Genomic DNA, 26,649 nt, shown 5'->3' on the forward strand with positions numbered 1-26,649 from the left:
TGTTGCCGGTATCATGGACTGAGCGAGTGAATGCCGTAACGGCTCCTACACACAGCTGCGTGCGTTGCGTTGCTGGAGACGCATCCCATTCACTTTACATGGGCTCACGTCATCCGTTGCCGAACTGAATTGTGGGTCCGTTGCGTCGCGTTTCTCCCGTAGCTCGCGTTGAGAAGTTCAGCTGGTGCTGCACCGACAGACGGCACCGGCCAATCAAGCCAATCGACGGATGGCACCAACCAATCAAATTACGGTTATACTTCAAGTCATTTGCATAGCTACCGTCGGGAACACCCACTGGCATGCGTTGACGGAACGCAACTGTGTGTAGGAGCCGTTAGTCTATACAATTTGAAGAAGTCAGCTGATGATTGTAGCAAGTTAACATGCATGGCTGATGGTGTTGTCTTGCTACAGCAGTTGCCCAAGCCAATAGGTCTTCAAAGTATCATGGTTAAGTTTTCAAACATTTCACTGACTGCTGGTCAGGCTCTCTATGGCCACCTAGTATCTGTAGCCTAAATTGAGGAAGCGTTGCTGGTCTAAAAATAAATAAATAATAATAAATAAAAAAAAAACGTGTAATGGGGAGGATTGAACCCATGTCGACTGCGTGAAAAAGCAATAGGCTATATAAGCATTAACCTGTTGCACCACAGGAGAAGCATGAACATGAGAATTGGGAAATAAAATATCAATAAAATATCAAACCCATGTTTACATGTCAGCAACATTAACGTTAATAGCCTATAAGCCTAAGAGTTTTGACTCTCCCTGTGCGCAAATTTTGTGTAAAATATGGACACGTTATAGACTTCTCCTGCCCATTGCAGTGTGCGTTTCAATGCCTGTGTTTCATTAACTGAATTCTTAAAAGAATAGGCTGGACAAAAGGATAGGCTACACAACACAAGGATACACATTTTTATTTGATTTATTTGCTGATTTATTTGCACTACAGACACTTCAGGTAGGGGCGGCCACAGCCTAACCTCAGTGAAACGTTTGTAAAACTTAACCATGATACTTTGAAGGCCTACTAAATGGCTTGGGCAACGGTAGCATGATAACATGGTAGCCAGATAACATGAACAGCTATGTTAACTTGTTACAATTATCATAACGTTAGCTGACTTCTTTTAATCATACAACTGAAGTCAATTTCTGTGAGTGCCGTCAGTTGGATCGTGGCGCAAGTTGATAGACGTCTGATTACCAAGCAAACAGGTCAATTTATTCGTGGTTCGATACCCACGTGAAGTTAATTTATGCTATTTAGGTGTTTGTTAAACATGTCATGCATATTTGTGTGCGTCTCTAGTATATCAATGTAATTTAAGCTTTGAACGTCACATCACAAAGCTCATACAGTCTTGTTTCTATCACCTCAGAAATATTTCCAAGATTAGTTCCATCTTAACTTTTAAAGACACTGAGACCATTATACATGCATTTATTTCTTCACTGGATTACTGCAATAGTCTTTTTTCTTGTCTGAACCAAAAATCTATCAAGAGACTTCAAACTGTTCAGAATTCAGCTGCCCGGCTTCTTACTAAGACAAAGTACTGTAATCACATTACTCCTGTGTTAGCCTCACTGCACTGGCTCCCAGTAAGCTTTAGAATTGATTTTAAGATTCTTCTGATTACTTTTAAAGCTCTACATGGCCTGTCTCCCAACTACATATCTGATCTCACCTTATACACCTGTGCGTACTTTAAGATCATCTGGTAGTGGTTTCCTAACTATTCCTAAGGTCAATCTCAAAACTAAAGGGGAGAGAGCATTTAGTGTCAGGGCACCTAGGCTCTGGAATGACCTGCCTGATGAAATCAGGTCAGCCAAGTCAGTATGCTCTTTTAAATCCCTCCTTAAAACTCATATTTACAAGCAAGCCTTCCTTAGTTTTGTTTAAGTAATATACTTCATTTTGTGTTAAGTTTATTAAGTTTTATTTCAGTGTCAAGTTTTATTTCAGTAAGTTTTATTTCAGTGTCAAGTTTTATTTCAGTATCCTAAGTTTTATTTCAGTGTCAAGTTTTATTTCAGTGTAAGTTTATTTTCCTTTTTCAAATTTATGTTAAGTTCTAATTGAATTAGTATATTATTTGATTGTTATATTATTATGTCCTATTTGCATTTTCATTTATGTTGATATTGTACAGCACTTTGTAACTTTGTTTTGAAAAGTGCTATATAAATAAAGATTATTATTATTATTATTATTATCAGAAAGTGACAAATCTGCAAGCGGCCACATCTGTCAAAGACTCGTCATCAATCATGAAACGTCATCAACGTAGCCAGTTAACACGGGAGCCAGTTGCCATGTAACACCGGCACGAACACATTCTATGTCGTGCGTAAAGTCTGTCCATGTAAAATACAACATGTAGGCCTATTGGATTATCCGATTGCTTGGCAGACCAATTGCAAAAGACAGAAATTATTGACATGAAGTTCACCAATCAAATGCTGCGCTCTGTGGAATGGGCAGAACCGTTGTATGACGAGACAGGAAGAATTTCAACAAACAAAGGGACGAAAGTATCTTTTTCTGTGGCCAGTTTGTGTCCTACCAGAATTACTGATAGGACGACAACATTTTCGGGGATTCCTCCCCATATAGCCTAGCCTACTCTGCATAACCTACATTTCAAGATTTCGTAAACTTCTAATGCTGCCACCTCGTTGACTGTGTTCAGGGTATTTAGTGACTACAATTTATTTGCAATTACTTTACATTTAGATGTCCAAATGTATGACTAGTCGGCTTGACAGGTAGGGAAGCTGTCGACCATGTTGTTATTCTGAACGCGCCACAGCTATTTTTGTTAGGCTACTAGATTATGAACAGATAGGTAGGCTAAGTGTTTCAAGTGTAGCCTAATTCAATTAACCCATAAGACATGAGTGGGCCACGTTCAGTCAGTTGATGCAGCATCAACAATTAATACGGAGAGGCGTAACAAATTTGGAATCAAGTAGCCTAGGCGTTGTTGGTCATTGAATCGCTTTGGTGTGTTTATAGTCTCTAGCCTAGGCTACTATTCAGTCATAGGCTACATTTTGCTATAAGACGATAAAAACGTGTGCGTACAATCCGTTACTAACAATCAGACCAATGAATGGTTAGGCCTACTAAACCACTGACAAATGTAGCCTAATCTGTGATTCATTCAGTTTAAGAGTAGGCTAGTCTAATTTCCACATCCTCATCGTCTACGTCACCGGAATAATCATGCTTTCATGATCCAACCTGCGAAGGAGGAGTCTGTAGCCTTCGGTGGAATTGCGAAACTACTCGATGTGCATCAAAGTCGGACGGGACAGTCAGTGTTGTAGTTCGCTTTCTGAACGTTATATTCGAACGCGTTCAAGTAGTGTAATATCTGTTCATTACCGGCCTTTTAATAAATAGGCTGGATCCTCGCTTTGATCTGAACTGAGGGCCTGGAGAATGTCTTTAGCAGACCAAAGTCAACAATGGTATCCTACAAGTGTACAGGTAACGGTGTTCCAAGCCAGGAACTTGAAAACCAAAGGGAAGAATGGTACCAACGACGCGTATGCCATCATGCAAGTGGCCAAAGACAAATTTTCAACGTCAGTGGCAGAAAAATGTGTGGCACCGACATGGAAGGAGGAAGCCACTTTTGACTTGCCGCTCTTCCACCATGGCAACGCCGACCGCTGCATTTTGTATGTCATCGTAATGCACCGGGCGCTGGTGGGTCTGGATAAGCTACTTGGACAGGCAGTCATCAACCTCTTGGACCTCCAAGATAACAAGTCCAGGAAGAAGAGCGAGTGAGTGTTTTTAGTCTAATCGAAGGAGGATGTAGCCTATGTAAATAGTTTAGGTCAGACGAACATGAAAAGGGTGTTATGGAAGCCTTTGAGGCACCAGAAATGAATTATTGAATGAAAGTCTTTTTTGTTTTGTTTTGGTATTCTCAACATTCTCAGTTTTCCCTATGTGTTCATACTGTATGTGAAAAGGCCTAGCAGGCAATGTTGTGGATGGCTGAGCCAACAGGCTCCTGGGCAACAACAGGCTTGTGTTACCTGCTGTGTGCCTTGAGGGCATAGGCCTACACCTTTCACCAGTTAGCTGAACTCCTCCTATTATTTTCATACTCCCGTTCCAATCACTCCCCTGTTTGTCTACTCTGTGCTGAATCTCAACAAAAACATGTTCTAAAGTGTCATCCAGACACACCCAAATATTTTGGTCAGAATTAGGGAAGTTTGCCACTGGAAGCTTACTGTAATGGTAAACCATTACTTCTCAATTCAGGAATTCATTGCTGTATTCATGAGTAACTTTGTCTTGTATAAAGTGTAGGCTACTGACACGGATAGGCTACTGATATTTAAAATTTAAAACCATTTGGACGATAATTGATGCAAATGACGTTGGTGATTATTTGTTTGTTTACTTCATTTTTGTTGTTAATCATAGCTTTTAGCGGCAAGGAAACAAACATAACAAACATTAAAATAAATGACAGAACCATTTTCCAGTCTTTCGGGCCTGAGGTTTGAATACCTCAGTCAATGCATAACACAGCATTTAGCTGATGCAGACTTGATGTATTATAATAGATAAACATCAGCCACTGCCATCAGTAACTGTCATATAAATTTGCTGATATCAGTCAACAAGACTGATACCTGCCGATATCGATGTTGGGCTGATATATTACTTTGAAGAAATAGGTCTGGGACTTGTGTCCATGTGTCTGTCTTTTTTTGTATCTCACGTTGTGCTGTGTAAAGTGAAATAGGCTTTGCTGATGATCGGCCAGTGTAGGGAATCTGTGATACCTATAGCTTAGCACAAGTAATATGATTCCTTTCCTGCATATGTCTGAAATTTTAAAAAGGTGGGACAATGTCAACAATGAAACATTTGTCCTCACTGGCAGTACATGAAGGTGTTAAAGGCACAGTCTCTTGTTCATGTTAAGTCAAATAGCCATTCAAATTCCATCCCTCCTATGTGTGCCCCAGAAGCATGCTGGATGCTGGATTGGCTTGAATAGTGTTTGGCCTCATCAATGCCACTTTGTTTTTGTTTTGATTTTTCATTTGCAGAGAGAGAGCTGTGTACAAACACATACACAAACAACTGCAAGAAGTGAGGGAATTCCTTGAATTTTACAAAAATGTATTTGATTAGGTTCACTGGCTATAATATTTATAATGCCAGAATGTTCTAAGAATTTGACCTAGCAATATGGTTTTATAGAGTATGATCCAGCAACAACCCATCTTAAGTAATCCACAACAGAGCGTGCCTGTTTTGAACTTTTATTTTTTTTGCTGATCTCTGGCTTTTTGCCGTTTTTACTCTGATGTGCTCAGATTGGACTTGCGTCAAGGGCAGTCTCTCATGCTCAAACATTCACCCCGAGCACTCCCCCGTGGGCACTGCCCTCTCTCATTCCAGCATTCCACCATGATGCTATTAGACCTGAGCCTCACCAAAGACATCATAATGAAATCTAGTTATCCCAAACTGTGCTGTCCTTGAGGTCAAAGACTACTTTTAGTAAAGATACAATGTCTGATAGCCTGTGCTAAACTATAAGAAGGAAGATAGCAGAACTCTATATGTGGGGTTTATAGGGAAGGGGTGGGCTTCCTGTTTTTTATTTATTTATTTTATGCTGAACTTTGTGGATTCCCCCTGTCCAACAGAGCTGAAAACTCTAATCAACACCGAGTCCCTTTAGTTAGGGTGACTCAGAGGTTATGCCCCTTGATAAGACGTTTTGGGACCTGCGACTTTGAAGGCTTCCTACAGGAACCCACCCAGCTACACTTCATTAAATAGGCATTTTAACAAGGCCCCCCTCAACATCCCAGGCTAACCCTTACCCCAGTGTTTTACCAGGAAACAAAGTGGACTCTGTTGAAGTACTTGCTTACATGTGTCATTGTGTCGGCTAAACATAAAGTGTTTCACTATTGAGTCTCCAAATGCTGAAAAGCATGCAAGAGGTTCTTACATAATCTTCTAATGACAGAAAAGTTACTTGCTTCCTTCTTGCCTCTTGTTCATTTTCCATCCTGTTCTTTTGATGGGGACGTGTTGTATTGGCCTGATAAGATAGCCAGTCTTGGCATATTTAGCCTTTCCTGTTGACCTCTGATGATACTGGTATTTCCCTTTAAGGCTTGCTCACGGTCTGATGGTCTCTTGTGTGAGCAAATGGCCTGACAGAGTCTAACTCATGATTTGAATACAGTGTATGGATGGGAGTTCAGCAGTTGAGCATGAATATAAATGGCAGTGTCATGGTTTTAGTTTTGGAAGTAAACATGCACAACGTTACATACACACCATGAAATGCATGATGCCAAATCCCTAGAAACTGCACAATAGGGATAGACAAGCTCTAATGTGTTGATATATCCCCATGTGGATGGCTAAACTTATTGCTGTCAAGTCAAACATTGGTGTAGATGATGTTGAATGCATTTATTTTGTCTTCTTTTGAAGGTAATGAAGAGTGTTTTTATTGGCTGGCATTATGCCTATGCCCTGGTTTACCCTTGCTTGGCAGTAAGGCTGACCACCCTTCCAGCAGTTTCACACCGTGCAGCCAATTCCCTGTATTTGCATACTTCTCCTTGCGTTGGATTTTCCAGGTAGTCTCACCGTCATAGTATTGTCTCATGTAAAAGCGACATCAGTCACCTGGCCTTGTGAGTTACAGTATGTGCTCTATGTGAGGCGTGTAGGTGGCCAGTTCACCCGAGACATCCATGTAATGGCCTTAATATAGCTCAGAGTGAATCAGTGTGGTAACACCCTGACGTGTTTCAGTGGGTGTGGTATTGAAGGTCTATAAACAAATGATGCCACATTTTCAGAAATGGAATTGAACAAAGCAAAAACACACACACACCTTCGATGATGTGTTTGGGTTTGTCAGTGTTTGTCACATGCGTTAGGAGTTAGGAGACGTTAAGCCTTTGGTGATTCTTAGTTAGTTCACATAACGTGCTGAACAGGAAGGACCAGACCGTGAACATCGATGGCTCCTCTGCTGAGAGCTTTATTTTTGTATGACTGAACAACATATTAGTAATATTAATAATAATAGATTTTATTTGTAACACGAAATATCAATGTGCTACATGTTTGTGTTAAGCTGTATGTTTTTAAAATATATGCAGCAGTATTCACTCAAACTGGTTGTTTGTCATTTGGACTAATGGCCAAGTCAAGCTAATCTGGCTTCATAATTACTTGCTGCTTCATTTGTTGCTGCCACAGCAGGGTGTACCAAGGGCGTTGCGTGTCATAAATGACCTCTGTGTTTACAGTGCTCTAGTCTTTTTATCAGTTGCCTTCATGTTTCATGAACAATGTTTCCTGAGTGCAGCAATTTTATGAGTGCTGTTTTTCACACACACACACACACACACACACACACACACTCACGGAGGATTAAATTCCGCCCTTTTCTCCCATAGTCATTGGCATCATATTACTGTCCTACTTGAGTGTAATGTTGATATCCCAGGACTTGACATTGACACTGAGGGCCTGGTTCTCATCGCTACGATTCTTTTGTCCTTCATGGAAACTCAGCTGCATGTATTTTCACCCCTCAACGTGGGACAAAACGCTGAGAAAACATTGTGGCCGTACAACATCTGAGATCAAATTCCATACTTTGGTATCGATGATTGATATAACTCAGCTAAGGGCATGTTCTCACAATACATGGGCTCAGCAGAGTGGAATGTGTTGACAATGGGTTTCAGAGGATAATCAATTAACTATGTTAAACAAAAGTGACCCCCTTATTTTATACCACAAAAGGTGAAAGCTGTTGTTATTGAGCTTTGTTGTTCCTGTGATGTTTCTGTTTTTTGGTAAAGCAAGGTGTGTGAACAACACCTAGGTCATGAATTTGCTTCCTAGAAAGTACACATATTGATAAGATATGTACTTCTACTTTTTAAATAATTAGCTTTGTATAGAACGGCATTTTTAATAAGTACCGGTATATGTTTAAGTGTCTGAAAATATGTTTACTGGTAATTGTCCAGTGCTCAAAATGGATGTACAAGCCCAAACTAAGACTGTCTCGGATGATTGTTTAAATTAATTGAACACACAGTTCATACAGAGTAAACTGTCATTACAGAAGAAAAGTAACCAACCTACCTGGCTTACCATGGATCAAACTATGGTATGATGTGGTATTTAGATGGGACCTATGTAGGCTTAGGCTATTTATTTTACACATTTCACAAAGAAATACCTTATTTAAATGTGTCATTCAGTTATACCACAAACATCTTTAGGGAGGATAACATTTATAAACAGATAGTTTAATGTATTATAATCTCATTCATAGAATTGGTGGAACAGAATTGCAGAGGTATCAATGTCTCTCCACTGGAGCCCACAGTCTCATGTTTCTCAGTAAACATGGAGCTATGTTTAACTACCAAACACTGACGCGGTATTAACGGGAGACAATACATAGCCTAGTTCCTATTAAGCCTCCCAATGTGCTGTGTTTCTCTTTAACGCTGTGAAATTAGGAAGGGCAAAACCATGAGTATTACTGAAACAGGAACACTGTTGTTGTACGGTCTTGCACAAGTAAAAAAATGGTGGGTTGTGGGGGGGGATGGGCCTGTGTTATTCTCTTAGTCGTATATTGGTTTTGCTTAGCTGACCTTAGGAGAGAGATAAGGCCTTTCGCAATAGTGACCCTGCGAAGGCCGTTTCTGTAAAACTAACATGAAGGCCTCCCCACAGGGCTGTGGGGCACACTGGAATGCAGGTTTGCTATTACTCCCTTTTTCCCTTGCTGAATTCCTTTTTCCATGGAATGATGATTCGGAGAAGGCAGCACTTATTCCTGCTTTATTAGAGCAATTTTGAGGGTTGCTGACTCCAGAAAGTATCATGGTTGCTGGCGGCAGTGAGGATGCGCTGTCTCAGATAGCCTAACCATGAAATATTGATGGTATCCTCCTCCAGTGCAAGGATATTTGAATTTACTACTGACTTTCCATTTGTCATGCTTTATAAAATGGATGTCTGCTCCTTCAGTAGGTTGAATAAATTGGGCCATTTGTAAGGAATGTGGTAACGGCTATGTCCTATGAGTTTTTGAGGTCTACCAATCATGGCTGTATTCTCAATTCTGACTCATCTGGTTATTTAGAAATAAGCATAATATACTATTGCTGAAAAGTACATGTAAATGGAAAAAATAGGGGTACTTTTCTACTGCTTTGATTTTTGCATCCCACACTACTTTCCCACAGCAACGAAAAGCGGTGTTGATTGTCAGTTGGTGATTGCCAGTGAGCATAGCAATGGACCTAAGCCTATATTTAAGTGCTTCAGTCAACTCTTCATTGTTAGTTCTTATAATCGGAACAGATATGAATATTCTGTAGGCCTGCTGATAGTCAGGCTGATGTAAAGTCCCATGTTTCAGTTCTCTCTACCTCATTTTGTATGGGCTGAGGTAAAGCATTGTGTGTGAGTGTGTGTGTGAGAGAGAGAGAGAGCTATTGGATTTGCATTTACATGGGATAGCAGTTTGTTGCATACATGTAAACATGAGTAAATCCATCTACATGTTATCGGTTGATTCAGTATTGTGGTATTTTTAGCTTGACAACAGTGTTATCTTTCAAAGTGAAAACTCATTTACACACAACTACACATTATTTGGTACATAAATGCAGTCCACAGCTACTCTTTTAATGATCCAAACACATGCTTACTGAACTTCCTCTGTCCACACCTTTCTAATTTCTGTGCACGGCAGGATCCCTGGAGTCACTGGAGAGAGAGTGTGTTTTGACAACGGTGTTGTTTGGATAATTACATGTTTTGTCACGATTATGAAAAGTGCTCTCCAGAACAGCCCTACCTTTGCCATGCATGCTGGCTCAATGCTGATTGTATTGACCCGGGGAGGAGGATCAGTGTAGAGGCAACACAAAGACTTAATTGTCTGTTTTTATCAGCTGGCAGCCTTGTGTGGCCCCGGAGCTCACTGGAACGGGGGGACCTTCACAGAAGGCAACAGAGTATGCTCGTCTGATATTGAATAGGACACACAGAAAAGTCCCTGTTCTCCTTGTAACATAATTACTTTAGCAATTATGGCCAGAGTTAGGAGGAGTGTAGTCTATTTCAAGATTTGACCTCAAAACTATTGAGATCATCCATGTTTTTTTTCCCTCATCTTCATTTCATTTTCTGCACCCGGGTGATTTGACAAACATAGGTTGTCATGTGAGACCAAGTGAAGACAGCATTAACCAGAGACTTTGGAGCAGCTGTTTTTAAAGTGGATATATGGTTACTGAATGACCCATGAGTTATTTAGTCTTATGTTTTTCGCTCTCCCTGTCACTTTTGCAGGTGGTTCAAGCTGCTGGATAAAAATGGGAAGGCAGACAAAGATCGTGGGGAAGTTCTGCTGGACATCCAGTTCATGAGGAACAACATGACAGCCAGCATGTTTGACCTCTCCATGAAGGACAAACCACGGTCCCGTCTTGGCAAGCTTAAGGACAAGGTCCGGGGAAAGAAGAGTGATGGCTTCTCTGACTCAGCGTCTGCCATTGTGCCTTCAGTCAGTCAGGTGCTAACGGACAGCGACGGGGAAGGGGATGCCCACTCAGAATCTCCGGCCACAAAGAAGAAGTCCAAACTTAAGTCTTTGTTCGCCCCCAAAAGCAACCTGCACCGCAACCATTCCCAATCTATGTCCGTCTTGGGAACCCTCCCAGAAAAGAACTCTCCCCTCAGTGGTAGCCGATCCTCTGGCCTCAATGTTGAGTCCCCTGATGGTGAGTGTGTCCTCTTTGTAGTTGACATTAGTGCCAGTTCTGTTATGTAGCAGTAACAGGCTTTTGTGTGAGAAACCAGTGAAGACCGTGATTAATGTTTTCCCCCCTCTGCCTGCCTTTCACAGTGAAAAGGAAGATCGGTCTTGGCAAGTTTGGGCTTGGTCATAAACGCACAGGAAGTAATGACAGCAAGGTATCCCAGGGTCCCTTCTCCTTGCTGGGCCGATCCAAGCAGAGTGCCGCTGACCAGAACACCATGTGCATTAATGGCAGCCACGTCTACTCGGAGGAGCACGAACCCAAGACAGGCTCCACCCTCAGCCTGAACAGTTCAGGAAAGGGCTCTGTGGAGGACGTGAGGAGACAGCATGAGCGGAACTTCTCTGATGCCTCCACCGACTCTTTCAAGGCCCTGACCATCCCCAGCTACAAACCAGAAACACAGGAAAGGAAGACCAGTGTACCGCAGCGCCTTACAGAAGAGAAGGAGTTGGAGGCGAAGAGCCAGGCTGAGGAGAAGCTGAGGCAAGCAGAGGAGAAACGCAGGCAAGCAGAAGGAAAGAGAATCCAGGAGATGCTGGACCACCAGGAGGAGCAGGAGAAGAAGCGGATGCAGGAGCGTCAGAAGAAGGTGGAGGAGGAGGAGGAGAAGAAGAGGAAGCGAGAAGAGGAGGAGCGCAAGAAGCTGGAAGAGCAAGAGCGACGACGCCAGGAGGAGTCTAAGCAAGCAGAGGAGCAAGAGCGGAGGAGGCAAGAGGAGGCGCGGAGAGCTGAGGAGCAAAAGCACCACGAGGAGACCAGAGTAACAGACAGGCTGTCGTCTCTGTTTGGCCTCGGGAGGAAGAAGGAGGAAAAGAAGGAGGAACAGCACCAGGAGAACCAGCTGGTTGCCGCTCCTCGCCGTTCCTTCAAAGAGCTTGACGTCCCTGCATCTGCAAACCCTTTTGAGGAGGTCTCACTGAGCCCAGATCCAGCCACAACTGTCCAGGGCCCAACAGAGACTCAAAGAGCAGTCCTCAACCCCCACGCCCCAAGCAGTGGCTTCCCCAGTCGCACAGCCAAGGTGTCTGCTGTCAAGCCAAGGTGAGTGTCTCTCTTTTAATGCCATATATGTCTATCCAATGAATGGTGTTTTGTATGTTGCCAAGAAACAATTACCTGCAATAAGTTGGGGGAAGTTGCATAATGAGGGGTAATTACAATCATCTAGTCATGCTAGTTAGTCATGTGGAGAGTACACATGGGGTCATGTCATGTGGGGCGAGGAGCTGCTGCAATCAAATCCTATTTTAATTCCTCTGCTATCAATATGAGTAACAGCCAATTTACTTTTACTGAGGAGAGGTGTGCTTTGGTTCACGCTGGGTCACAAGCCTTCTCTGTCCACATACAGAAAAGTGCAATGCTGGTAAATCTTTACTAACAAGATGAGGCATGTGAAAGCCATTTCCAAGGTAGATGCAACTAGGGATCTTCATAAAATCTTCATTCAATTATTTCTTCATTAAATTGTTTCTTTTACTCCTTCCATAAAATTATTTGATCACAGGAAATAAAGAGATCAACCACCTGAAAAAAAAACAGTTGATTTACAAAACATTTAGACTCAGAATGAAATAAATAATGTAAAGTTACAAAAAACCCTTCACTATCTCACACACTCATGTCTACCACCAGGTGTCACAACATTATGTCACATCAGCAGAGGCTGATCTCGCTCTTGTTAATATTCCTCCCCAAAACAATCAATGTGATTGTTTTTTGTTTTTTTTTAAGTAGGTGTAAACAAATTTCCTGTGGTTATACAGCTCATACTAAAGACCTATTTCAAGAAATGAAAAAAAAAATGTGGGCAATGCATGTGTCTGCTTAATAAAGTGAAATGACCGTTGATGTTCCATACAGATGTATGTAAGCTTAATCAAGACATTGCACCAGCATAAATGTTTTTTTTCTTCAAATCTTTTTCATTGTGTTCTCACACTGGCTTGACATTCATTTGATTCATACAGAAATCATATACTTCCTCTTTTCTTCTCCTTTCCTGATGGACTTTATTCCTTCTGTTAATTTCACAGGCCTGATGATTAGAAATTACCCAGAAATTTGTTTTCATGGTCAAGTAGCTCACTGCAGGCTCTCTTCATTATTTGTGACTGTATTGTGTTAGCTCAGGCTAATTCATGGAATGAATTGCTCTAATGGCTCAGTTCATTCTGTCTGGCTTGGGAGCAACTGATCAGACTAGTTTTGTAGCTTGTTTTGATTGGTCCATGGTGGTGGAACGCAACTGGGTGTGCCTGAGATGCAGTGGTTTTGGTATGGAGTAGAACTGGTTAAGGATGTTGAGGTCTCGCAGACAGTTACTAACTTGCGCTCTGTGAGAGTGAAGGTTCTAGTTTGGGATTGAAGATCTGTTTAGTTTTTCTAGTTGTTTACTTGTAGCTTGGATCTATTTGTCGTTCAAATGGTGAGTCAGTTCAGTTTTGTTCTCATAAGTTATATGAAATTATAAAAATTGTTTTTTAACATTAAACTTAGTTGTGTTTTATAATGGCCCAGGAGTGTTTGTTATTAGCAATGTGGGTTTCGATTTCGATTCATGGTTTAGCAGGTTTGTATAGTTCACCTGTTCAGGTATAGGTCAGACTCTGTTGAATGTTTCTAGTTAATATACAGTATGCTATGGTCCAACATCATTTATGAAAATAAAGTTGAAGTTCTGTCTAGAAACAGTTCTCATTTAAACATTCTATTTCAATTAATGGCCATAGGACAACAGCCTGGTACAGACTATTGAATGTGTTTCACTAGATATATGTGATTAAGCAGTACAAATGCACACATTCATTATGTCAAACCTTTTGCAATTAAATTAAATTGATTTAGTCTGGCTTTAGCCAATAATCAATAAATAATAAATAAATAAATATTACAAAAATAAATGTACAATGGTGTTTTTAAACTCTTCATAGATATATTTTAATGCATTCTTCTACCTAAACATAAATGGTGTTGAGCTTTTAGTACGTTTATTGCGAGGATGGTGATGAAGGCCAGGAATGGATTGTCTGTGGAAAGGAATTGGTGGTTTGTGGAAAGGAATTGATGTGTAGGCTTCTTGTTTTTTTTTGTTTTGTTTGTTTGTTTTGGTCCCTGGCAGATTGGCAGAGTGGCAGAATCCTGAAACTGATTTAAGTAATCCTCCCTCCCCCACCAATACTACAGATACCCAAAACCAAGAGCAAGACCAGGTTTCCCCCTCCTCCCTGCTCTCAGGGTCCTCCTTCTCTAGTGTCCCCTCAGACTCTGTAGATATGTACCGGTACTACAGCTCCCCCTCCTCCGTGGCTCCACCTAATGTTTCACCTGGTGTGAACGAACCAAGACCAGACCAAATTGAAAATGAGCAGAGAGTGGGACAACAGCAGGCCCAGATGCCAGCTTTGCCACTTCCTGATTATGAAACTTTGTTTCCAAAGAAGAGGCATGGAGTCATGGGCCAGAATCGCTGGGATAACATCATAGCCGAGGTGAATCAGAGACGACTAGAAAGAGAAGCTGACATGAGTGGGCCAGAGATGAGTGTTGATGGTCCCAGCGAAAAGCCTCCAGTTGTTCTAGAAACTGCAGTCCGTCAGGAGAGATCCACAGCAAGCGTGAATCAAAGCTCTTGGAGGCAGGTGGAAATGCATCAAAAAAGCCCCGAAGCAAGGACTGTATCTGGTGCCAGACAAGCCCTTCAGCCTCCCAAGCCAACTGCTGCAGCAATGCCAAGACAACAGGCCGAGATAGGAACTCTTGTTGCCAAACCTAGACATTCACAAGGTAATGAAATACATTCGATTAGCATAGAGCATGATCTACCTAAAGGACCACCTGTACCTGCAAGCCGAGCCAGTCAGGTTCAGAATGATTCTGACAGGAAATCAACAGATGTCTCACAGACTGACAGACAGATACCCTCAGTCAAACCCAGGCAAAAACCACCAATGCAAGAACCAAGGGACCACATCCAGCCAACCAAGGCAAACCAAGATAAGAACATGGACGAACATGACACTTTCCCCAACAGTAGTCTTCAGTTGAAAGACCCATGGAACATGCCACAGCCGAACAAAGGTCAAGATGACCTTTTCTCAGGAGGCACAAAGAAGGAAGTGGAATTAGAAGAGAGGGGTTTGACTCCAGACGATCTTGACCAAATATTCGAATCCGCTCGCCCATCAGATCCATTTCCCAACCGCTCTCAGACTGGCTCTGCCAGATCTACAGAGCAAGACAAACCCACGGAAGCCATCCCAAAAGAGGTCCGTGCCTCCCCCGAAAGTTTCCAAAAGAAACGTAGAGCCCCCAAACCTCCTACGAGCTTAAGCGATACTAGGAACATGTTTATGGATAGAGTAGGCAGACATTCTGGGCGAAGACAGTATGATACTCAGAAGTCAAAGCCTGACATGAAGACCCAGGATGCCGTCCTCAGTGAGAGGCCAAAATCAACGGGACCTGATGAGGAGCCTTTTTCCACATCCTCCGGCCCTCCAGCCACATCTACTAATGCCACACCAGAGAGCCCCACCGCAGGGGCTGGAGATGTTACAACCCATCCCGTGGGACTGAAGACCCATACGCGCGCCTGGGTGTCGCCCTCAGATGTGCAGCCTACTGCCACTCAGAGTAGTGGTGGAGGGCCATCGGCAACACTACGCAGGTGAGTAATTTTCGCTGTTGTTTGCTGGAGTTTAGTTTGGTATTTTAACTTGGCATTGTATCGAGAACTATCAAAAGCATTTCATAAGGGAAAGGGAAGTGGGTCAAGTGATGTCAGCCAGTGTGAGAAATAATGCACATACCATGACTTGGTCAAGAGTCTTTTTTTTTTCTGCACTCAGTCTCTCAACAATGACTTCCACCTGCTTTATATTGCATATACCTATGTATTTAGGTGTGGTACTGTTTGCCTTGTGGTGTGCATTATACAAATAATCCTTCCATCGTTCTTGTCTGCCAAATCATCTTTGATCATTTAATTTTTGATATGTTTGGTCATGCCAGCTGCATTCTTGGGTGGCAGAGGTATGATCTGGCACCGCTACAACACCATTGTTTTTAGTATTTCAATATCTCTTAGCTGACCGTATGTATTTGGGTCATTCCAAGTCAATTTAAAAAATGACCCACACACTTTGGTCCAAAAAAAGTCTGAAACAAATTACTAGGTGTTCCTATGTTAGTCAGGAGACACCATGCAAATCAGACCAGTGCTCACCAATATACAGCCAATTCTGTTAGGGGAGGGTATGTCAACACATAAACCACTTAGGCTCACACTTCTGAAAACTTCCTCTGCATCATTAATAGGTATAGCATGTGGCAAAAGCAAAGCATTTGGTCAAAATCAAATCATTGCATATTTTGCTCAGTTAGGTGGTTTTCAAAAAACTCCTGAAGACCCAGCTCTTTAGAGAACATCTCCTCTCATAGCACCACTTACAACAAGTCTTGCTGATCCTAGCACTCACCAGCCGTCTTCAACTGACATGTAACTGTTAAAAACAGCACTCACTGATGCACTTATTCTTACTGTACTCTACCGTTTTTTAAATTGTCCTAAAATTGTTGAGAATTGCTTTAAAACCTAAACTGTTTACCATGTTGTTAGTCGCTTTGGCTAAAAATGCGTCAGCCAAATGTAATGTAATGTTACAGTTCTTGTGATATTGACTTGAAAGCTGATGAAAGAATAAGGGCCCGTCCCATTTCTCCCCCCATAACTTCCACTTGGTTTTGATTGTCCTCAACATTAAAGCCCCCTCGACAAGGGAAGTGGGGGTGAAGATCTTTCCCTATGAATTAGGACACCACTATATGCAAATTAGCGTAGCGAACGTGCTCACCTACGTCACGCGCAGAGCCAACGTGTCTACCAGTAGTAGCCTGCTACTATTTTCATTCAGGAACATGCCCGTTCCAGCGGTCATTGTTGTGTGGGCTGTGCTGGTTTATCTACGTCTGGTTAATCAACAAAGACATTCGTGTTCATGTGAACGTCAGAACACACATCCTAAATATTGACGAAACTACCCAGATTGATTTATAATGTTATTTGATGGGCAGACTCTCTCAAAGCAATCAGCAGATATCATGAACATCGTCAGATAGCTTCGTGAGATTTTCTAACATTAGTGTTCAAAACTCAACAGTCCATCAGATGTGCATCAAACTAACATATTCCAACATATTTCGAAATTTTAATATGCTTATTTGCGAAAATATATGAAAACATTGACCTACTCACTGAGCTCGCACGGTATCCTGGGTAATTTCATCTCCCACTTCGTTTTAAGCCTGCATTGGTCCTGGCTATATTTTGAGGGTTGATTTTAAGGGGAAAATAGCACTTCCCCTTGCTCCCTAAAGTAATGGGACACCCTAGCCCTACACGTACACGCGCAAAAACGAGGGTTAGGGCAAAAATCTAGGGGTAGGGGAGGTATTGGGACGGGCCCTAAGGCTGATTAAAATGGACACCCCCTCCCCTCAGTGTATCATAGAAATTACAAGACTACCATTTGCAATTGCAGCTCTCCTACCCCACTTTTACTTCCTTGGCCAGGTGTTCTTTTGTATTCCTTTGTTTATCTGAAGTAATCGTGACATTTCAAGTTATTTGTGATGAAATGCTTAAACCTTTTTCCCAGCTGTGTTAATAGTCAACTGTCATGAGTAACAAAAAGTGATTTTTAAAGGGAGATGTTCACAGGTATATTAGTGGGTTATTTTTTACACAGGTCTGCAAACCCTGGTTGCTGGATTCCTGTGAATGGTGTTTCTGTCCACATGTCTGTGTACTCAAGTTTTCACAACAGTCCATTGTTTTTTTCTCCTTGCATAATTTGTCCTTTCTTTTCATACAAATAGTTTTAGCAATTGTCAGGAATCTTCCTCACCTTGTAGACACAATCGTCATTTTATTTCGGTTTTTACAGTCTTACTGTGATAAGGGGAATTGTTTGTTCCTAAATATGTGGCTGTTGACCAGTTTGACCAGTTTGGTGACTTTTGGTTCATGTTATGCACAACGCAATTTCAGTGGTTGTATGGAGCAAAACTGGTTGTTGCAGGATGTTGGAAGCTCACAAACAAGTGACTAACTCACAGCTTACAGTGTATACTGTATGAGTCAAAGCAGCATCTTGGCTTACGGAGCTCTGTATTTTTGTTGTTATTTCTGCTTTTGGATGTTTTTTTTCCCAATGGTGAGTCAGTTTATCATTGATAACTTAAAATATCCTCTAGGGAATTCACAGAGCAGTGTGTACCGTAGACTTGTTTTTATGCTGGCATTTAAAAGGAAGGTTCTTAGTCATTTTCTGTTGCTCGTTAGACGGCCGCTTTTATATGTTGTGTTAAGCATTCCATCACCATATCTTACAAATTACCTTATCGTCAAAAAATGTTAATGTTAAAATATATTATTTATACTTTCATATTATTCAGTTTACTGTGATACAAGTGAGAAAAATATTTACATTCACTACCTGAAGACATGTGTTTCTCTGAGCCTCTCTAAACATTTAACAGTTCCACTCTGAGATTTCTGTGTCTTCAGTTTGGTCTTGCTCTAGCCCTGGCTATATTTAGCATGTTTCATTAGGGTATGGCCATGAGTGGTTTAAAGATGCCATGGTTAATATGCTCAACTTTTCAGGACTATACCACCACTATAGTTGCACTCTTGATCTATGATGGAAATACATTTTTGATTAAATTGGTGTAATGCATGCAGTAGCCAGAAAAGATGTGGGTTCAGTTCCCTGCTTTCACCGTCGTGTTCTTGAGCAAGACACTTTACCCCGAGTTGCTCTGGGGACAATGTAACAAGGCCCTTGCAATATGATATGACTTTGGAAAAAGTGTTTGCTAAACAGGCTTGTGCAAAATTCCAGAATTGAATTGAAACTGGCTTTTAAATTCCAATTCAATTCTTGAATTTCACTTGCATTTCAATTGAGGTAGCAAACAGGAAGCAGAATTGCAATTCGAATTTTGCACAACCCTGCTGCTAAATGAATAAATGTAAATATAAAATCAGGAAAATTTGAATTGAAGAACAAAAACATCACTGCTGATTTTTTTTTGTCAGTCTTTGGAAATATGTTTTGCCAATGCTTCCCATATTGAGCATGCAAATAAACATCACGATTAAAATCACCAAGCATAATGTAAACATGTTCCGGCTTTAAAAATCCATAATACCATTGAGAAGAACATGGACCTCTATGCTAACCCAAACATTTACTGCATAACCACTGGGCATGCATCAAACCCTCATTACATACATCTTTAAAGGGAAAATCTTAGAAATGGTGATGGAAACTTACTAAACTTTTATTTGCACAACTATTAGATAACGTTTTAATGCGTATTTTTGGGCTTTTGCCTTTATTCAGATAGGACAGCGGCAGAAAGCAAGTAGAAGAGGGAGATGGGGTAGAATTTGGGCACTTGTCATGTAGTATAGAGGCTGCAGCCAATTGTGGCACTAGTTTTATCTAAGCATTGTTTTATTTTAGGTCATGCAAACAAAAAATAATGAATTACAGATAGGTAGAATGTTCAAGTGCATGGTATGTTTTTGTGCCTGCCCTTTGGCAGTTGTCAGAACCATAAAAACTTAAATAACAAATCCCCCATCCCCACAGATACTGCCCAAACCTAAACTAGGGGCCTTCCTTTGCTGTAATCTGAATCATCCCTTTCAGCACATGCTCTGAAGGGCAGTACCGTTCCTCTCAGGTGACACAGGAGGTCTGACGAGCTGTTTAGCATCACCAACCGGTCAGTATGGAAAATTCAGGTCTGAAACCAAATGAAAGATCAACAATTGAGAGGCCTGTTCTGCCCATCCCTGATTACGAAACACTGTTTCCAAAGAAGAGGCATGGAATAATGGGTCAAACTCGCTGGGATAACATCATAGCAGAGGTGAATCAAAGGCGGATGAATAAATCTCTTAACTGCAGTGGGGCAGAGACAAGTGCTAGTGGTCATGATAAATCAAAAGCTACCTTTCCACCTCCTGTGTCTCATCAGAGTACTTTGGAATCACAGGAAACTCTAGGTGAAAGTTCTGATAAAAAGATTGGCCCCAGTTCCAAAAAAGCTCTCCAACCCCTCAAGCCTATCTTATCTGATAGAAATGTTGACGTCAGTACCAAGCAAGCTTACCTGCCACCTAAGCCAGTCTTCCCTGATAAAATGGTTGGTACCAGTTCCAAACAAGCACTTCAGTCTCCCAAGCCAGTCACACCTTGGCAGACTATTGAGGTGACTACCATGACAAGCAACTTACCTGCTACTCCAACTATTGAAAAGTCTTTCAAAGCACCTAACACAGTATTGATGTCTGCACTCAAAAATATCCAGAAGAGAAATTTGCATTATACAAAACCAGAACAACTTAATGGAAATGAAAAGAAGGCACTTGGTGGTGTCAGTGACCCTGATCATCTAAAGGAACAACCTGTGTCAACTGCAACAGTGCTTTCGGACACCAGCCCTACAGGTGTGATCAAAACTGAAAGTGTCACACAAGTGGGGCCCCTTGTTAATTCCAAACCTATGATGCCAACCAAAAACCCAATGAGAGTAACCCAAAATCAGCAGTCAGAATGTGCCACTATACCAGTGGAGGTGGTTTCAGATTGTGATGGTCAATTTTCACCACATTTTAACTTGATAGAGACACAGGCGCCATATTCAGATATGTTTTTTGAAGAGGATCCTTTCCCTTGTGACCAGCTCCTTTCCCATGATCCATGGCAGTTACCACAGAAGAATGTAAATGATGGAATGTTTCTAATAAAAGAGGATAAGAGAGCATACCTGAGTGAGAGACGTGATTACTTTAAGACTTTTGCATCTGATCCTCCAAACGATCCATTCTTAAATGATTCCAAAAATGACTTGAGCGGGCCTTCTGAACATAACGAGTCGGTTGAGATAATTTCACCCACTCCCCAAATTACCCTAAAGAAACATCGAGCTCCCCTGCCTCCCATGACCTCAAGAAGTATCGGCATTAAGGCTAAACTAGAAAGACACCCAAGAGAAAGTTGTCAGGAGTCTGATATTAAAACTAACAACGATATCTTGGAAAATAGTATTTCCTCTATAATTAGTGAGGAGCAGGGGAATACAGAAAACACTCACGTACCCTCATTTACTGAGCCAGCTTCTACCAAGACTGCATTTGTTGAATCATCATCAAAACAACAGGTTGAATTTATGGCCAAACCAAAACATTCACAAACCAGTTCCTCTGCAGAGAAACATCCCCAAGCAAATTCCAAGAGACTGATGTCAGCACTGGAAAATGCTCAGAAAAGAAATGTGAATGTAAAGAAAACTGTGGCTACAGAAAGAGTGCTAGACACAAAATCAGCTGATATGGTTGAACAGATGAAATCTACAGAGATTATTTCCAAAGTTGTCACACCCACTCCCCAAATTACCCAAAAGAAACGTCTAGCTCCTCTGCCTCCGGTGACTTCAAGCCATTCCAGGATTAACACCAAACCAGAAAATTGCCTAGAATTGTCTGATGTTACACCCAAGGATGACATCCTTATGGATAATAGTAATTCCTTTACAAGTAATGAGGAGCAAAAGAATGTAGGACACATAGACATATCCTCTGATGCCATGGAAACTGATACCAAGACTACAACTGCTGAAACATCAAAACACCAAGTTGAAGCAGAACATTCGCAAACCAGTCAGCCTCAACCTGATGAGCTAGGAGGTACCCAACACGAAAAATATGTCAGTCAAACTGCAATGAGACCTGCTACAGAGATTTTGACATTGAAAGAGGATAATCAGACAGATGTCATTGAAGTTGAGCTGATGGAAAAGGTATATGAAGCAGCAGATACACAGAAGACTTTCCAGCTTGATCCTTTTCCTAGTGATACAATCCCACTCAAGGACCCATGGAATATACCAGAACTGAACACACATGATGACTGTATTTTTACAGATGGGACAGAGACAAATAACACAAAAGTAGTAGATGATTGTTTGACTCTGGATGACTTTGATAATATTTTTGGATCAAATATTCAAGCAGATTCATTTTCTAACAGTTTTTCTAAGAAGTTATCTGAGCAAAATAAATCCATGGCTATAATAGATGGTGGTACACCTGTTCCTCAAAATCTCCCAAAGAAACCGGTACCATCACCTCCTGTGAGTTCAATCGATTCAGATAAGCAGAAGTCAGAGCCTGATATTACTTTGGATCCCGTCCTCTTGAACATGACTCTTGTAGTCACACCCAATGAGGAACCAATGAATACAGAATCCTTGGACACATCCTTGTCATCACAGCCTGGGGCCTTTCTAAGGAGAAAGGTTGAGGCAATTGGTATTACACCAAATCACATAGAAATGGTGATGAAACCTGCTGAGAAGACGCTGAAAGAGATGGAGGTCATTCCAATGAGTCACAGTCAGCATGTTACTCTTTGTCAAATTGAGTCATTGGAAAATGCCCCTGATGTAGACACAGAAAACATTGAATGTGGTCCTTCTTCTATTGGTGTACGCCTTTCCAATGACCCATGGAACTTACTACATGACAAGAATGATGACACATTTGCACATAACACAAAGGAAGAGATAAATACAGACAAAACTGGTTTGTCCCCAAATGAGTTTGACAGAAATTGTGAAACAGATATTCCTAGAGATCTGATTTCTGTATCTTCTGATAGCGATGTTGTTATATCTTCAGAGCAGAAAACTGTGGAAATCATCCCAGATATCAGCCTCTCCCCTCCCATTTTATCAAAGGAACATCAAGACCCATTACATCATGGAAACCTCAGTGCACACTATGAGGCCAAACCCGACACACCAGAGACTAGCTCAAATGTGTCCAGACAAAATACAGATCCATGGAAAGAAGAAAACTTGTCATTGGCAATTACAACTACATCTGAGAAAAACACACCTACTGAAATTTCTCACACACAACAGGATAAAATGTATCCCATTCCAAACCAAACAAAAATTAGTCCATCTGTAGACCACCTGTCTCATATGAATTCACACGTCACAGAGAGTATGTCTAAGACCAATTCAGAAAAATACAGTGGAGGACCTATGCCTCATGTATTGAAACCAAAGTCCAGTTATAACACCCTGGAGACTGTCCACAGTTATGAGAACTCTCATGGCAGAGGCATGGAGGGACCATGGGATGCAAAAACCTTTGGCACATCCCCATCTTTCTCAGCCCCCACTATGACCACTTCTGATGCTCATTGGGATAGCGATTCTGAGGAATCTCTAATTTGTATTTCAACAAACATTACAAGGTCACCACATCAAAATAAATATGACAATTACATTTCAAGTACAATTAGTCTCTCTCCCCAAGTGCCTGAGCTCCATATCGCATCAACCGATGAAGGAAGTAGTTCCAAACCTGTACCAGAGAATGCAGGAAAAATATTGCAATGGGAGCCTAGAGCTGGGATTCTTGATGCCATCCTGGAGGAAGACACCACTGTAGTCAGACCCAAAGAGAACCTTTGGGGGGAACATCATTTCCCCACATCATTTCCCCCAAAAGCAACTTTTCCACCTTCTATGCCCACAACAGAGACACATAGGGCAGGACGTGAGTCCCCTGTGTATGCCCGGATCTCACCGTTAGAGGTACAGGCTGGTGTCCCAGATGGCATTGGTTTGGGGTTGGCATCAATCCCACTCAGGTGAGCCCACTGCTGTGTCTTATCTCTGGAGTTCACCTTTCCCTCTTCTTCTCTGGGTGGGAACACATCATGACATTTTTGAAGAAAGGGTAATGGGGTTTAGAATACGTCAGGCACATTTAGGAGGGGGAATGTGAGATATATTAACAGAAGATGTAGCAGCTGCCATGCCTGTAGTTATCTATGCCACCTGCCTATGTTGACAGCTACACTTTATTTGAACTGAATTGGTTAGAAAAAGAGTGATGGAGTTTCTCTGCTGTGTGTAGACTAGAACATGTATCTTATCTGGACAGACCAGTGAGTATCGTTTTTCCATTTTTACTTTCTGCTTCTCTCTGATATTTAAGTACACGACTGCTTGTCAAAATGTACTGTGTCTGGACAGTTGAATAATGCTGAGCAGATTATATTTTTTCTTTGTTTATTTTGCCTGATTTGAATTTGAATTGTTTCCAATTATTCTCAGCCAATTTTTAAACCAGAATATCAATCTGTGGTATTTTGAGCAATGCTTGTGATCATCCCATTTTGCATTAGAGCAAAATGTAACAGGTAGCTCTGCTGTGAACACTAATCTGTACATGGGTAATAGCCTAGTCTCATCCTTTTCCAACATCATCTTCTACTCTAATCATTTTTTATCTTGAGGCCATATAATTGTCTTTTTTTTTAACTTTACTTGACTTAAAGGAATTCATCCGAATGACATGATTTTGATGTCAACTCAACGTATGTACTCCCAATCATCCGTAAATTGATCTAAAGTGCATTTTACTCCGGATAATTCCTTTAATCACAGGAGGCAATGGAATGAACACTCATTTGAGGTATTTGTGCCGTTATATATGTTGTGTTTCTTGGTTTGAAAAAAAGAATGAACAGATGGTCTTTCTTTCCACAGGCCTCACCCAGTGAAACCATTAAGCTCTAAAGAAAGCCAGCACCCCAGCAGCAGCAGCAGCGTTGCAGTGAGCAAGGACCTCAAGTCCATTAGCATCACTGATATGCCAGAGAAAGTCAAGGTAGGGCTCTGACATTGGTGCTAAATTCATGGCAATGAATTTCACCATAAATTATGAAACAGAAATGTATTATTAAACAGTAATCGTCTTATTAGTCTTACATAATTAGGGTAACCATGACAACACAAATGTTTTCACAAAGTAGTTGAAATTCAAACTTCTCGTAAGGCTCTCTCTATCTCTCGCTCTCTCTCTCTAGGGTACTGGTAGTGGTCCATATACTCAGCTCACTCAGGAGGAGCTCATCACCCTGGTGGTCAAGCAGCAGACTGAACTCACCAGGAAAGATGAGAAGATTATGGAGTTGGAGGAGTACATTGACAACCTACTGGTGCGGGTCATCGAGGAGCAGCCCAGCATTCTCATGTCACTTGCAGCCGCCAAGGGCTCCCACTAGTGGTCGACTGTGTGAATGGGAACTGTGGGCCTGAAGGCTTGTCTTAATTATCTCTCACTATCTGTCAGGCTTCTGTTTGTTTGTGTTAGGGGGATTAAATCAAACTTTGCACAAGGATTTTGCTTCCAGCTGGAGTATCATTCTCTAGCACTACCCTTGGCTGTATTATGCACTTTTGATGGAATATCTGTTAATGAACTTTTCATGAAGGCTAGTACATGAAGGAGTGGAAATCTATAGTGGTGGTAATCAAGAAACTCTAAGATACTGACTGGTGTCAGAAATCTATAATAAAGAAACTGACTATTTACATGTTTCTGTTTCTACCGAAGTTAAGTGGTTGACCTAGTATTTCAGAAACTTGTACATGAAAACTGTGTCACCTTGTGCTCTTAATTGTAACACTCAAAATGGCAGACAGTTCATTTGTGACATTTAATGGTTATTAACTTAATTGTAGCTTTTGACTGAATGGCTGTGCTGGAAGGTGTCCTTAAGAGTATATAAAACTGGAAGGATCACCAATATTTATTACACTGCTCTAAGGCTTACTGCTGTCTGTCAGTGTCACTACTGCAGCATGTTTAATTATCTTTTGATCATGAGTAACATGGCTTCTCTTGTTTACTGCAGTCATCGTTGATATACAGGCCTTACCAGTAACTTGTTGGTCTTGTGCTTGGTCGAACAATGAATGCATCAGATTGATTGTTCTGGTTGAGTTTGTGATCTCTCGTTCAGCAATAGCACAGCTGAGTTTTAATGTTGTCTTCATATAAATTATTTCACTGTAAGGTCATGCCCGTTTTATAGCAATACATTTTATTATACTGTTCAGGTACCAAAAATTAATTTAGCTAATGGTTTAGGAACACTTTTTTTCAGGGCCTTTGGATTGTGTTCCTACCTTGGCCTTACATTTAAAGAATGTTGGATATCAGTGTCTGACATGATATCTTTGCTGTTTGTTGTATGACTGTTATATTTTGTTTGAAATATTGCAATATCAGTACAGAGAAAAGTCACATTCATGATGACTTGCTGGTTGTGTTAGTAATGGCTGTTGGGAAATGCTAATTCAACCAAAACATTCCACATTTGTCTTTTGTTCTGGTGCTCTGTCAAGTATCCAATTATTTAGATGAAATTGTGCATTTTATTGAGGGACACTGAATATCTTTGAATGACTAACATGATGCTAACATGCTACATTGAGTTTTAATGTTACACTACTTGATTTAAAGTGAATTGATAATTAACCAAAATATTTGTAATATCTCGGACCTAAAGGTAGAGTCATGCTGCCTTAAGTCAGTCTCATTATCATGTCAGGGACCGTGCCTTGTTTGTTTGTACATATGCAATACAATGACTATCCGCTGATAAAATTAACTTTTCACATAAAATGTTAAGTTAATACGTTATTTTGATTGGTTTAAAAATGGCTATTTAATTCTTATCATGCCTTTGTAACACTTTGTAGATCTCACACTGGACTTAATCTCGAATATAGATATGAGCACAGTCTTGATGGAATGATGAATGTATGAATAAAGTGATTCTATGCAATCATGTATCTGCACAA

At 41.1% G+C, this 26,649-nt stretch overlaps 1 protein-coding gene across 5 annotated transcripts; it reads left to right on the top strand.

The window, feature by feature from the left end:
- The first annotated feature begins 2,353 nt into the window (after positions 1–2,353).
- rab11fip1a (RAB11 family interacting protein 1 (class I) a) lies at positions 2,354–26,649 on the top strand. Of its 5 annotated transcripts, XM_042099958.1 has the most exons (6): positions 2,354–3,813; positions 10,427–10,857; positions 10,983–11,940; positions 14,021–15,568; positions 24,547–24,667; positions 24,867–26,649. In XM_042099958.1, the coding sequence occupies exons 1-6, from the start codon at positions 3,464–3,466 to the stop codon at positions 25,062–25,064; spliced, it is 3,606 nt and encodes a 1,201-aa protein (XP_041955892.1). In that variant the 5' UTR covers positions 2,354–3,463; the 3' UTR covers positions 25,065–26,649. The 5 variants fall into 5 exon arrangements, 4 of the variants coding, with proteins under 4 accessions (XP_041955892.1, XP_041955893.1, XP_041955890.1 ...); XM_042099959.1 differs by lacking the exon at positions 14,021–15,568 and having other exon boundaries at positions 2,362–3,813; XR_006033465.1 differs by lacking the exons at positions 2,354–3,813; positions 10,427–10,857; positions 10,983–11,940; positions 14,021–15,568 and adding exons at positions 17,385–18,116; positions 19,563–23,642 and having other exon boundaries at positions 24,867–26,042; positions 26,082–26,649.

Source organism: Alosa sapidissima, chromosome 8, assembly GCF_018492685.1.
Source record: "Alosa sapidissima isolate fAloSap1 chromosome 8, fAloSap1.pri, whole genome shotgun sequence".
NCBI lineage: Eukaryota > Metazoa > Chordata > Actinopteri > Clupeiformes > Clupeidae > Alosa > Alosa sapidissima.